Source organism: Somniosus microcephalus, chromosome 18 (assembly GCF_052327205.1).
Source record: "Somniosus microcephalus isolate GS21.2 chromosome 18, FLI_Smic_1.0, whole genome shotgun sequence".
Taxonomy (NCBI): Eukaryota; Metazoa; Chordata; class Chondrichthyes; order Squaliformes; family Somniosidae; genus Somniosus; species Somniosus microcephalus.
In genome coordinates, this window is record NC_141004.1 from 22,343,556 (window position 1) to 22,358,050 (window position 14,495).

The 14,495-nt window shown below is 42.7% G+C and overlaps 1 protein-coding gene across 5 annotated transcripts in view; it reads right to left on the reverse strand.

Annotated features, from left to right (window-relative positions):
* The window catches only part of ccnd3 (cyclin D3), a 327,947-nt gene that overhangs the window by 33,923 nt on the left and 279,529 nt on the right, over window positions 1-14,495 (reverse strand). Inside the window, exons 1-2 of one of the 5 annotated variants that reach the window (XM_086011209.1) lie at window positions 12,004-12,392; window positions 10,768-10,983 (exon numbers count right to left, since the gene is read on the reverse strand). In XM_086011209.1, coding sequence (XP_085867335.1) covers window positions 10,768-10,983; window positions 12,004-12,279 — 492 coding nt within the window. In that variant the 5' untranslated portion in view covers window positions 12,280-12,392. Of the gene's footprint in view, window positions 1-9,173; window positions 10,703-10,767; window positions 10,984-11,294; window positions 11,431-12,003; window positions 12,393-14,495 lie in introns of those variants that run through there. The other 4 variants (XM_086011210.1, XM_086011211.1, XM_086011207.1 and 1 more) reach the window with 4 other exon arrangements.

The window sequence follows — 14,495 nt, forward strand, 5'->3', positions numbered from 1 at the left end:
ATCACAGCACTGACTCGCATAGAACCACGTTGCTCGATTGTGTCAGACTGCACAGGAACAGAGTACCCGCACTAGCAATTAATAGGGAAGGATTTTAATTACTCCAAAAGCGTGAATAGAATAGAATATAGAGACAACATTTCTCATCACTTTGTAGGTATAAAACCAGTATCCACATCAAGGACTGCTAGCCTCTGCAGACATAACCTCTCATGACAGGGAAGAAAAAGCAGGCGGGTGGGGCAAACACAGTAATACCCATTATTTCACAATTTGCATTCAATGTCATGGCACATGCAGATGTTGATGACCCACCAGTTCTAATTAGGGATGTCACGCCACCCACTTCAGTCATTTAACAAAATACCGAGGCTATCGCTGGAAACCAAACGGCTGGCGATGGCTCCGGCTGAATTTCCGCGGGCTGCCATTACTTTTGTGAATTAGTACCCCAATAGCCAGACTCGCCAAAAGTGCATTTTTCTAAACTAAAAGCCAATATGATGGAGGTAGACCGCTTTGAATTTCACTGTAATTAGAAAGAATTGCTAGTGAAGTCTAGAAGTTACATTTGGTATAAATTTAGCGATGGCCCAAGTTATAAGGGGCAACTGAAGGGCAAAATGGCATAAAACAGTCACACAAAAGGTCACTTGGACTGGTTCCTTTTTGAAGCCAACAGTGCATCAAGCTTCACTCCGGTCAGCTAAAAGACTTAAAATTATTAAAATGCTAATAATGGTTTGCAGATATACAAAAGAACAAAGACATTATGCAAATTCCCCTCTGTAGCACAGGGAGATCAACAATGACCAAGTTAGTTCGGTATTACTGATGTCCAAACTATATTCAATCATCCAGATACTATCAGACTCTAGCAAGTGAAATGTGCCAAACCTGGACAGCTGTCGGGACCAACAACCACCAACATTTATATAGCTCCTCTAACGGAGGAAAACATCCCCCAAGATGCTTCACAGGAGTGTAATCAGACATAAATTGACACCGAGCCAAAGGAGGAGATATTAGGATTGTTAAAAAGGTAGGTTTTAAGGAGGGTCTTAAAGGAGGAGAGCGAGAGAGGTAGAGAGGTTTAGGGAGCGAGTACCAGAGCTTAGGGCCTCTAATGCTGAAGGCACTGTATGACCAGCAATAAATCTTTCACTGGACCAGCACTAGCTTTTCGAAGTGCCCTCCGACTGTACAAAGCATTAATAGTGATGTACTTTCATTTTTATTGGGCAGATGGATGAGTCAAGCCTATCCGTTAGATCTTCCCCATTAAGCATCTCGAGAACAAATGAAACTTTAAAGACACAAAAGAGAACACTCTGGTTCAAGGAGCTGAAGTGCCATTGTTATCCTCCAGCTATCAGTCTGTACAGGGTGGGGCAATTTAATCCAGACGCTAAATGCACACACTACTTGGTGCAACGGCAACAGGGTCACTCTGCTCCATGCCTGTTTACCAGCAAACTGATCTCAACAACCTGCAAATAGCTTGCAAAGCCCAACATCTGCATAGCCACGCTGCTATGTGCGTTTAAAAACCAAAGATCCCAACATCCATCGAGCCAGGAAACAAAAAGGAAGGATAGGCCTTGATGCATCTGCATGTCACAAACCATAAAAGGTTTCCTTCTTTTGGTTCCTGAATGGCAACCATCCTAGAGATTCACACTCTATTTACAGACTAGTCTCCAGTTTGATACATGATTTGTAGTCTTATTGATGACATCTGCACAGTGCTGACATTTCCTACTGCTTGCAAGTGGTGTAATATATCCCCCAATCTCTCTGTATTTGATATATCCACGTGATCTTCTCCCTCCAATATTGTGCGTGCTCTCTCATCTCTCTCTTTGACCCAATATCTCTCGGTCCTCTCGCACAACTGTTTATGGTCTGCTGATTCCATCTGTCTCTCCCATGATCTATTAGCACCATCTGTCTGCTTTTTGTGAATCTCACCCATATTGTTAATGCTGCTGGTCTATGTCTTTTCCTCGGTGGCCTCCCGGTTTCTTTGTCCTGAAGTGTCTTCCCTACATCTCTCGAACCTTCCACTGTCTGATGTCTTGGATGACACGTAACTTTCTCCAGCTAAACGTGGTGAAGACTGAAGCCAGCGTCTGTGTACTCTCACCAGTGACTCTCCTCAACCAACACCTAACACAGACGATCTGGTCATTTATTTCCTTGCTGTTTGTGGGACCTCACTGTTTGCAAATTGGCTGCCGCATTTCTTACATTACAAGTGACTACACTTCAAAAGTACTTAGTTGGCTGTAAAGCGCTTTGGGACACCCTAAAAGGAGCTATATAAATGCAACTTTGTTCTTTCTCCCTGGCTACTATCACAGGCTGAACTAGAACGTTTGCAGTCTCGATGTCCTGTTCGATCCTGTCCTGAGCTTCCAACCACGTATCCTCTCCATCACAAAGACCGTCTACTTCCACCTCAAAACATCACCTACCTCCACTCCTACTTGAGCCCATCTGTGCTGAAACCGATACAAGCTTTTGTTTCCTCCAAACTCCATTTGGCTGGCCTCCCATCCCCCTACGGCATCTGTAAACTTCATCTCATTTAAAACTCTGCTGCCTGCATCCGATCCCACACCATGTCATCCTCACCCATCACACTCATCCTCACTGACCTACATTGTTTCCCAATCTCTCAATGCCTCAAATTTGAAATCCTCATCCCTGCGTTAAAAACCCTTCATGGTCTCCCGATCTGTGTTAATTCCTATAGCCCCAAGACCCCAACCCGAACTCGGGCCACTTGTATGTCCCTCCCCTCCGTGACCCACCATTGGCAGCCGTGCGGTCATCTGCCTTAGTTCCACTTTCTAGAACTCCCTCCACCTCCCTGTCCTCCTTTAAGACACTCCTTAAAACCTATCTGTTGCAGAAGCTTTTGGTCATCCCTCCTAATGTCTCCTTCTTTGGCTCAGCACCAGATTTCCTTATGCCTATGTGAAGCATCTCGAGATGTTTTTTCTACATCAATGACGCTATATTAATGCAAGTTGTTGTCTCTTCGTATCTCTGTGTGATCACTTCCACTCATCAGTGTCTCCCCTGATCTGACATGTCTTACCATCACTCAACTTGCATGCATTTCCCTGTTTATCTCGATGCCATGTATCCTGCTGTTTACGGCACTGTCTGCTCTCATGTCTCCCCAGCATCTCTCTCCATGATCTCTCTGTCCTCATCTGTTTTGCTCTCCCTACCCCCTCTCCATTTGTCCCATTTCTCTCTCTCGCTCTTGCCCCATGTCTGTCACAGTCTCTCTCTCTTTCTCCCTTATGTGTTCTGCTTATCTCTATATCTCTGTCCATTTGCGGTTCTGTCTTTCAATCCCCCACGTATCCCTGCCTTCCTTGCCAGAGAAGGCCAAAAGAGACATTAAAAGGAGCAAGGCTTGCAAAGGCGCTGGCTTGGAAAGGACAACACAGCCAAAGCTTGGGGTGGAGAACATTAGTGGCCAACAGTGGCAGGACGGGGAAGGGCACCTATCAATGTCTCCCCTGGTCTGACATGGCCATGTCTCACCACCTCTCAACATGCAATGCCTTTCCCGGTTTTATGGTACGTCACCTGCGGCTTGGGATCAGGAAGGAAGAGAAGGTGTGCAGCTGAAGAAATAAGGTCAGGAAATAAAATAAAACAAAATTTACAGGACGAAAAAGTTGGCAAGCAGGTGTAGAAATTTAGGCAGCCAACTAGAATAGGCTCAACAGTTTGGTGATGGATGGGGGAGGCTGGTGAAATCACTAGCAGGAAGCACACAGTTACACTGTGACAGGCAAGTGTTCACATAGCAAAATTGCCATTATAATATACTTATAATTCAGAGTTGCTTAATTCAAATATCTGACTATTCAAATTTTTAGCACTAAACTTCCTGTCCTGTTTCAGTTGCTTAATTAAAATTATGGGTTAACTAAAAAAAAAAATCAATAAAAATTTTAAATGATCAATAGACTAAATGTTTACATAGGCATTTTCCATTGTAAATGCTGGAAGTTACTTAAAATCATGACATTGGAAATTGGAGAGAAAGTGCAACATTTTTAATATACTTGTCGATTTCCCCTGGTGTTGCCCATGGTAAGTCGGAGAATGTGTCACTCTTAATTTTCTCTGATGTTTTTGTGCTGCTGTTTCTGTTCCCCCCCCCCCCCCTTCTTCTGCACATCTCACTTTTCTTACTCATTTTGCTTCTCTCTCTGCCCGGTTTTACTTTGCTCTGGTTTTTGTTTCTTATTTCCATTCAGTTGGGTGGTATGGCAAGGTGTGATACTGAAAGGAGCCACCAGCAGCTGAAGGCTGCATTTGGGCTGGGGGGGGGGGTTTGCAGGAAAATTGTGGCCTTGAGCAGCTCCCGTCCTTCAATCGCTCATGCTCTCCTCCCACCCCCATGGGGTTCCACAACCCTTCATGTTCAGACTACCTCACCCCCTTCTTGCCATCCCTAACTCCCCCACTCTGGTCACCTTTGAAGTACCCACTCACACCGGGATTCTCCCCACCACCTTGCACCGTTGTCACTCACTGCACCATTAACCCTCCATCCACTGGCTCCCCTCCCACTCGTTCTCCGTAAATGCAGGTTGCAAGATGCCAGAAAGTCCCATAATGTCAGTTTCCATGCTCCCCTCCCTCTTCTACTCTCTCCACCTATCTATTTCCCCCAAAGTGGCTTTGTTTGTTTCAAAATTCAATTTGCTGGTTTCAAAAATCAATTTGCTTTTTAAAAAATATCAAAAGAGAATGAGACAAGAAACTGTCGGTGCCTTTCTGTCTATCTCAATCTACCTCTTTTTTTCCTCTCAACTGCCCCCCCTGCTCTGAGCGTTCCCCCATTCTCCTTCCTTACAACGATCCTTCCCAACTTCTACCCCACTTCTTCCCCTTTGAACTACCCGCTCAACCCATTTATCTTACACTGTCCCTTGCTCCAATGTCACTCAACTAACTCTTAACCCTTCATCCATTCCCTCTCCTCTAGAGCGGGTGAAGGAGGATCAGGAGTCCTAACCATCAGCCAATTTCCCTTCCCCTTCGACTCTCTATTCCTGTTGCCTTCAAAGAGGCTTTGTTTGCTTTCAAAATTCAACTAAAAAAAAATCATTTTAGAATGAGGAAAGAAAATGGCTGTCTGCCTTTCTCAGTTTGTGTCTTTCTCTCATTCTCTCTCCCCTCTCTATCTCATAGGCATTAGAGAGTGGAATCTTTGTCTCACTGGTGCAAACCATTACCATCAACTTTTCTAATTATCAACAATACACAGGTGAAGAAATTAACTGGCTTCAAAATTCAACTGGTGCTTTTTTCTTTGAAAGATGAAATAACATTACACAAAAAACTCTCTCCTCATTCCCTCTTTCTCCCTGACCCGAGTTTCTCTGTCTCATTCACTTTCTATTTTACAGAAAATAAAACAAATGACAGTTGTGTATTCAGAACAGTTATTTATCTCTCTCTCGCACACACAGCCTCCCATTAAAAAAATACTTCATACCAATTTTGCCACAGTAAAGCCTTTGAAATTTGTCCTCTAGATTTTAAAGAGATTTGAGCAGAGAATGTTAGAAGTTAAAGAAAAAATATTCTTCGATATAACTAACTGAACACTGGAGCATCCAGAGAATATGATGCACTGAACATGCTCAGACTGCGCAATCCAACATTACAGCTCTGGACAAAAACATCAACTCCAAGCCCTGGCTTTTGGGAGAGGCTGTGACCTTCGATGAAAAAAAAAGATTAAAAAAGACACAAAAGACAGTTCAATGGATGAGTTTAATCATATTGTTCTGAAATATGTATTTTAAAAAAAAAAATTGGTTTAATCTTAATTTAGGGCATTAGAAATTTCAGTTACTGAAGAAAAAAATGGCAGATGAAGAGTTTTCACAAACTATTGAAAGAACTGTGGGAACCCAGTGGCCAGATTGCAGAGTGACAAGTTTACATAAGCATTTTTCATTATAAATGTGGACATAGAATTTAAAGTGGAGAAGGTTGACATAAAAGGTTTGACAAAAACTTAACAGGAAGTCAAGTGGCTCAGACAGGAAGTGTACACATGGTGTTTAATATAGTATAGATATATCATACAGATTTACAGCCACCCTTTTCCCACCTGTTATTACTGTGCTAGGAAACCAATGAGCACTGACCATTAACTTGATTGAAAATAGTACACCAATAAGGTTTGAATAGATGGTGCTTACATTGCGACAATGTGGAGAAAATACTAGACAACAGTTCTAAGTTCACAGCAGCAGAAAATAATTAAGTTTATATTAATCCTCAGCTCTACCAATAATATTTCATAAATATAGTCCCTTGCTGAAAATACACTCACCATTAATAAATCAGAAAGAAAAAAATAACTTGCATTTAAAGTCTGCTTCACAATCTCAGGATGTCCCAAACACTTTGCAACCAAATAAGTACTTTTGAAGTGTAGACAATTTGCACAGAGCAAGGTCCCGCAAACAGCATTGAGTTAAATGACCAGATAATCTGTTTTAATGATATTGGTTGAGGGAGCAATGTTGGCTAGGACACCAGGAGAGCTCCCCGGCTGTTCTCAGAATATTGCCGTGGGACCTTTTATGTCCACCCAAGAGGCCTTGGTCTGATCCAGAAGATGTACCTCAGCACTACACTGAAGTGTCAGCCTAGATTATGGGAACACCACCACCTCCAAGTTCCCCTCCAAGTCACACACCATCCTGATTTGGAAGTATATCGCCGTTCCTTCATCATCGCTGGGTCAAAAATCCTGGAACTCCCTCCCTACCAGCACTGTGGGAGCACCTTCACCACACAGGCTGCAGCGGTTCGAGAAGGCAGCTCACCACCACCTTCTCAAGGGCAATTAGGGATGGGCAATAAATGCTGGCCTTGCCAGCGACGCCCACATCCCATGAAAAAATAATAAAAAGTCTCTGGAATGCACCTTGAGCCCACATCTTTCTGACTCGGAGGCAAATTTGCTATCAATGAGTCAAAGCTGCCACCATCAAGAGGATATTTTAAATATTTTGTCACAAGAATTTGATTCTTTATAAAAAAAATAGCTGGAGGTGAAATTCCTGTGTTCATTAATTTTAAATCTGGAGCAAGATAAAGCCATCAAGCCTGTACTAGCCAGAGTCCATATACGATTATTCTACCACAGACTTCACACTCACGCCATTTGATAATCTTCTATTTATGGAACACTAATTTCTTTCCATCTCTTAGAGATAGGAAAGGAAAAACAGTATCCCAAGCTGACAGTACTGACCACTGAAGGTGCCGCTCATGATGGCAGATGCAGTGCCCTTTCCTAATCATTAGATATCTCAATTGTCATTCATAAGCAACTCGGGTAGAACTACATAGAACGTACAGCCCAGAAACAGGCCATTGGACCCAACAGGTCCATGCCAGCGTTTATGCTCCACACGAGTCTCCTCCCAACCCTCTTCATCTATCAGCATAAACTTCAATTCCTTTCTCCCTCATGTCTTTATCTATCTTCCCCTTATATGCATCGATGCAATTCACCTCAACTACTCCATGTGGTAGCGAGTTCCCCATTCGAGCCACTCGCTGGGTAAAGAAGTTTCTCCTGAATTTCCTTTTGGATTTATTAGTAACTATTTTATATTTATGGCCTCTAGTTTTGTACTCACCCACTATCTACTCTACATCTACCCTATCAAACCTTTTCATAATCTTAAAGACCTCCATCAGGTCACCCCTCAGCCTTCTTTTTTCTAGAGAAAAGAGCCCCAACCTTTACTGATAGGTATAACCTCTCATTTCTGGCATCAACATAGTAAACACTGTTTGCTCCTTCTCCAGTGCCTCTCTATCCTTTTTATAATGTGGAGACAAGTGGCTGTATTTCAGAATTGCAAGATGCTAATCGGGGACAACGGATTCACACTAGAGTGTGACAGGACGAGGGTTCATGTCTGCAGTTTTCAGCACACCGAGCTCTATAGCATTTGCTCAGTCATTGAGGGAAGTGCTTTCTCAAAAGGGGAAGAAAAATATCAGTTGCGAGCAAGGCCAGCGTGTTCTTGCACACCCGTTAACAGCTGGCTGCAAAGTGATATTGGCAGAAGTCTGGGAAGGAATTGCTGTTCGGAGAGACCCAAGTGAAGCGGGGGGGAAAATATATTAAAAACAAAATTGGAAAATTCTCATCCTTGCAGCCAGAGGTGAGAGTGTGTGGACTTCAGATTTCCCAGTGAAGCGCTCCATTATTGAAAAGCACTCCTTTCTGAGAAACGGCAGTTACTGATGAATGCGAATGAAACTCGAGGCCAGGATTCATAACCTAGGCACTCTGAATGGGAATTAACACTTGGCCATTCCACTGTGTGGATGGGAATGGGAAATGAAAAATTAAATATTTGCATTCGCCATAAAGAAATTGGTGTTTCTTTCTCAAGTTGAATAATGTCCTTCTCAAGAGAGCAGTTTGTCCCTTCAATTTACCACTCCTGCGAATTAACTTCTGTAGTATAGCTCCTGGATATTACGAGCTGTAAATGGAAGTAGATAAAAGAACCAGGGAGTTAGGGAGCTCGTGCAACTAATCCTGTACTGATCCACACTCACTTCCCAGTGAGAGTCACTGGATTGTGATCAGGAATGGGAAAAATAGGTGATTTTCCTGTCTTCCCCCCACCCCCTTTAGCATAGGGGCAGAGGCCAAATGAGCTCAACTAACACTTTCTGTACGGCTCAACACCACATCCTGCGGAGCAGTTACCCACTTAGCTATTAGACAGCGTGTCTGGTTATTAATATGGACAGTTATTGGATTGACTTTCATTTGCACCAAGTCATTCTGTTCAGATACCTCTCCGCTGCGAACCATTCTGTACATCCACAGTGCGCACAATCAACGTATTAATACATCTACTGCATCCAACTAGAGAACTGAGGGATGCGACAACTGGAAATCCTTTTGGACACGGGTCCATAAAATGAAACTGCGCTGAAACAAGCTTTTTATAAGTGTTTCCATGATTTTTTTTTTTTTTTTTTATAAATCGGATAGCTCATGGAAGAGCAGATGTAACAGAGCAGAGGTACGGCACAGTAACAGAGCCAGGCACTGTCTTTTCCTAGTAATTATTACTTACCAGAGAAACAGAATCCCACATTTTTGTTTTGTTCACAGACAAAAGTCCTGCAGTATAGATCCTGGATATTACCAGTACCAAATGAAAGTAGATAAAAGAAGCAGAGTTAGGGAGCGTCATCCAAATTTGACAAATGTGCAGAATTGTGATAGGACTCCAAGCAAAGAATTTGCCATGTAAATGGCCACATAACCACTAGTCACTTATCTCTTACACAGGATCCAGCACTAGGTCTTGGTGTTGTCAAGCGCTGCATTAACACTTGAAGCTCTGCATATGTGTGCAGCTAACTGCAATCACAAGCTCCACTTTATTTGGGACTGCAAGAGTTGAAGGAGCAGAACTTCACAGATCATGTATTTACGAGGTTCACCAGCTGCTGTTTGTTTTAGCATCCAGTAGTTCACATTTCATTGCTCCTAATTCTAAAATCAGTTTAACTAGTGCAAGAAGCAACGTTGGTGAAAACTTAGCGAAGCATTCGTTAACAACTGTTCCAAAGTAAAGTTCCTGAAAATATCCTGTCTGGCGTCAGTAGAACAAACTATGGTAGTATTGCAAACAAATATACAAGAGCATGACTGTAACGGGGGAACAAAAAGAAAACTCTGCTTCCCATTTTAAAAACGGTAACCACTTTCCATCTCTGGAGGATGCTAGGTGAAGAACCGGCATCTGTGTGGTCCTGCTGACCCAGTTACCATAGTAGTGTGTTGTACACAGACGGATGCAACAGGCTCTCCACAACAACTGTCCCAAGAGAACTATGGAAGTGGGAGGGGCCTAGTGACTTAAGAGCATGCTGCACTAAAGTTTAAAAATTTTTTTTTTTTTTTTTAAATAAAGAATATATTCTTGTAAGTTTTGGAAACCCCAGAAAGGACTTCGTGGCCCCGTACATTTCCTAATTGATAAAAGCCTTAACTTATAAATTTAAGCCCTGCAGGCATGTAACCTTTGATCAGCTCAAAGTGCACAACACTTAACATATCTCAAACAATTAGACTGACTTTTTCATCCCGATTCTATAGAATATATGTATAATAATAGTGCATAATATATAATAAAATGGTTGCAAAATATAAATATTCAGTCCAAAATCCAATGCATCTTACACTATCCATATTCTGTAGCTTTTGCTGATAGGACTGCATGGATCATATTTCACTGTTCAGGACAAACTAGAGCCAAGGATTATTAATTGTAAAATTATTATCGCATTGCATGATTTGAAAGCACGTAGGTGCAAGCAGGGTGGGCTTGCACACTTTGCACTAGAGGGCGACAAAAGCTTAGTCGTGAGTGTAACTCTCGGCTGCATTCTGATCAATAACTGCAACCACCGCCAGCACAAATTACTCAACTTGTATAGAGGGTCCTCTTTTTTTTTTTAAAAACTGTCGGAGACTTTCCACCTTAGACATAAAGTTAGCACTTACAGTTCCTGTGCATCTGAGTTTTTTTTTAAAAAGTTAAACGAATTACTAAGCAATCTATCTTTGACCTGGTCTTTCCCAGTGAGGCTCTGTAATAGATTTTTTTTTAAAGTGCAAAAATAAAATGTGTCAAATTGCTGAAATATTGGTGAATTTACCAGGAGGTCTTCTGGGATGATTGAATTGTCTGTGTAAATGCAGAGTTTCTCAGCTGTCAGGGGGATCGTTTCTTTCAGTTTTGAAGCTAGAAACATGCAGACTGCCCCTAGCAGCTGGAGGTGACATTTTCTGGTAGGAACCGAAGATAAAAATCTATCCAGATAATTCATCGCCAACAGAAAGACTTCCTCTTCGCATTTCTGCTCTTCGCACACCTAAGATAGGCAAAAAAACGACGAAAAGTGGTCATCAGCCAACACATCCATTTGATTTTAAAAGCCTAAATCATTTCAATCCTATGCATTTTTTCACCATTGCAAACTTATCTAATAAACCCGAACAATTTGCAAAACAAGTCAAAAACACTGCCCTTTTTCCACACGCACAGTATCTGCCTAAAATTGGCTTTTTACAAAATTGGACATTTCTCTGCAACAGCCCTCTTTCCCCCTGACGGCTGCGTCTTTTCTAAAAATATTAAAATTAAATTAAATAAAAAATATCGCGTGGCTGCCAGCAGAGTTACCTTTTGTTCGCAATAAAGTTTCAAAAAATCGGGAAAATTACACCATTGCACCGGCACAGACAATTTGCACATGTAAATAAAGAAGAAATCCTGAAGTTTAGTTGGGGTCTGCAGATGACAACAAACCGTTTTGCTAGAGGGAGGAAATTTAAGGTATAATGCAAGAATTTTGGGTGGTCTAACTCGCTCTCTGCACCAACCATTTAAGAGCCCAGGAGTAAAGACGGCGGACTCAGTGCAAAAGACAATTTGTGAGACGCAGAATACAAATGCAACATCTTAAAACACCCATTAATAACATGCCAGTTGCTGCTTTTCGCAATAAGAAAGTGAAGCGAAGTTTGGAGCCCAATAGAGCAACGCAGAAAAGTTTTTTTTAAGTCGAGTCAACATGGCGACAGCATGTTGTTTATCAGCCATCATCAGTTCTTATAAATTTTGGAAAAAATACTTTAAAAATTCAGCATAATTTTGCATTCGATTCTAAGCAGTTCTCTGTAGTTGCAAACGCTTGTTAAACTTGTACGCAGTTACTATATCAAAGCGACGCCTTTTCTAATCTTCCAGCAGCAATATTTTAAAAATAACTTAAAAAAATAAAATTAAGTATGTGACACCGCTATATACTCCTTAGCACTCAACCCCAAATACTTTTGCAAAGCTCTCGAGACAATTACACAATAATAATGCTGCATTAATTGGACATTACTTTTTTTTTTACCTCGAGCATCCAAAATGCTACCATTTTTCTCATGTAGGGCTCGATTTCTTTCTGGACACATTTGAAATAAGAGGTCCTGGGGATGTATCTGTCCTCGGTGTGCAGCAGGTTCTGGAGGACGCGCTGGTCAGAAAGGAGTGTAGGGTCCGGGAAGGCTCGCTGGATTCTATGGGCATTCTCCATGCAGAGCAGCTCCATGTCTGTCTGTATGAGTGAGTATGTATGTATGTGTGTGTGTGTGTGTGTGTGTGTGCGTGCATGCATGCATATGACGGTAGTGGCGAATGAGCTTTCGTTCACTTGGGGGCTCCCTCTGTGCACAGACAAGGGGAGGAGGAACACGAGCAGCAGCAGCAGCGGGAGGAGGAGGAGAAACACAAGCAGCGCCTGCGCGCGACCCGCTTGATTGATTGATTGATTGACAGGTGGCGGCAGGAGCTTCCCGGGCCCGGGGGAGGAGCGTCTGGAACGCGCTGCCGTCACCCGGCAACCTGACGTTCCATCGCGCGGCGCCCGACCAATCCGGGGGCTCCCCCGGGGACAAGGGGGCGGGTTGATGTCGCAACCCGATGTGTTCCGCCCCCTCCCGATTGCTAATTGGATACACTGCCAGCCAATCGGCGCGCCGCCGACGTCACCGCCACCCCAGCCCAGCCCGCGCTCGGGCACGTGCCGCCCTGAGCCTGCAAGGCGGACAGTGGCGGTGGTGGGAGGAGGGCGAGGGGGGAGAGAGAGAGCCTCATTCAAGATAGTTTTATGCATGATTAATGACTGCAGGTTTCACATTTGAATTCATAAAAGAAAGCAAGACTTGCATTTATATAGCGCCTTTCACGACCACCAGACGCTTCACAGCCAATGAATTACTTTTGGAGCGGAGTCACTGTTGTAATGTGGGAAATGTGGCAGCCAATTTGCACACAGACAAACAGCAATGACCAGATAACTCGAGGAACAGCACCTCATCTTCCGATTAGGCACTTTGCAGCCTTCCGGACTCAATATCGAGTTCAACAATTTCAGATCATAACCTCGGCCCCTATTACATTTTTACTTATATTTTTTTTCCCACCCCTTTGTTTTGGGTTTTCCCTCCCCCCCCCTTTCCTTTTTTTTTCTCTCTCCCACATGGCAGCTGTCTCTCATCCTGCCAGTACACTTCACACCTAATCTGAGCCGTCTTTTGTCTCCACTGTCCTATTACCATCTCGTCTGGTTTTGAATACCTTTTAATGTCTCTACTTCTTTTGTTCTATCGCAGCTCTGCCTTCGATCTATTTCATTTCATTTCCAGTTTTGAAAAAGGGTTTCGACCCGAAACGTCGACTCTAATTTCTCTCCACGGATGTTGCCTGGCCTGCTGAGTTTTTCCAGCATTTTCTGTTGTTATTTCGGATTTCCAGCATCTGCAGTATTTTGCTATCGTTTTAATGACCAGATAATGTTGACTTCTTAATCTATTTCATTTCCTGTGCTTCTTTAGTCTTGACAAAGGGTTTTCACCCAAAACGTTGACTCTATTTTCTTTCCACGAATGTTGCCTGGCCTGCTGAGTTTTTCCAGCATTTTCTGTTGTTATTTCGGATTTCCAGCATCTGCAGTATTTTGCTATCGTACTAATGTTTTTTTTTTGTTATGTTGATTGAGGGGTAAATATTGGCCAGGACACCGGTGATAACTCCCCTGCTCTTCTTCAAAATAGTGCCATGGGATCTTTTACGTCCACCTGAGAGAGCAGACGGGGCCTCGGTTTAACGTCTCATTCGAAAGACGGCATCTCTGGCAGTGCAGCACTCCCTCAGCACTGCACTGGAGTGTCAGCCTAGATTTTTGTGCTGAAGTCCCTGAAGTGACTTAAACCACAACCTTCTGATTCATAGGCAAGTGTGCTACCCACTGAGCCACAGCTGACACTATTCATACTCATAGCATCCCACGTAGTTAGATTACAGCTTTCCTTTTTTTTAATTGAGTCAATAATTTCCCCATAAATTGCCCCACTAAGCCTTTCTGGTAATGCAGGTGTCATAACATAAGAATTAGGAGCTGGAGTAGGCCATTTGGCCCCTCAAGCCTGCTCCATCATTCAATAAGACCATGGCTGATCTACCTCATCTCCACTTTCCTCCACTATCCCTGCATATCCCCTGATTCCCTTAATATTCAAAAATCTACCAATCTCTGTCTTGAATATACTCAATGACTGAGCTTCCATAGCCCCCTAGGGTAGAGAATTCCAAAGATTCACCACCCTCTGAGTGAAGAAATTCATAGACACATTTTAAAAATTGAAATCTGTAGCCAGCAAGTAAATTATATTTTAGATTTTTTTTGTATCACTTTGATGTTTACTTGGCTTTTTGCAAAATTGCAAATGTTAATTGCTTCAGTAAGTTTGTAATGATACGTGTGACATCTTTAATGGTCAACATTTTCATAAGAGCGCAGGGTGCTAGGGGCTTATTACTCAATGCACGCTT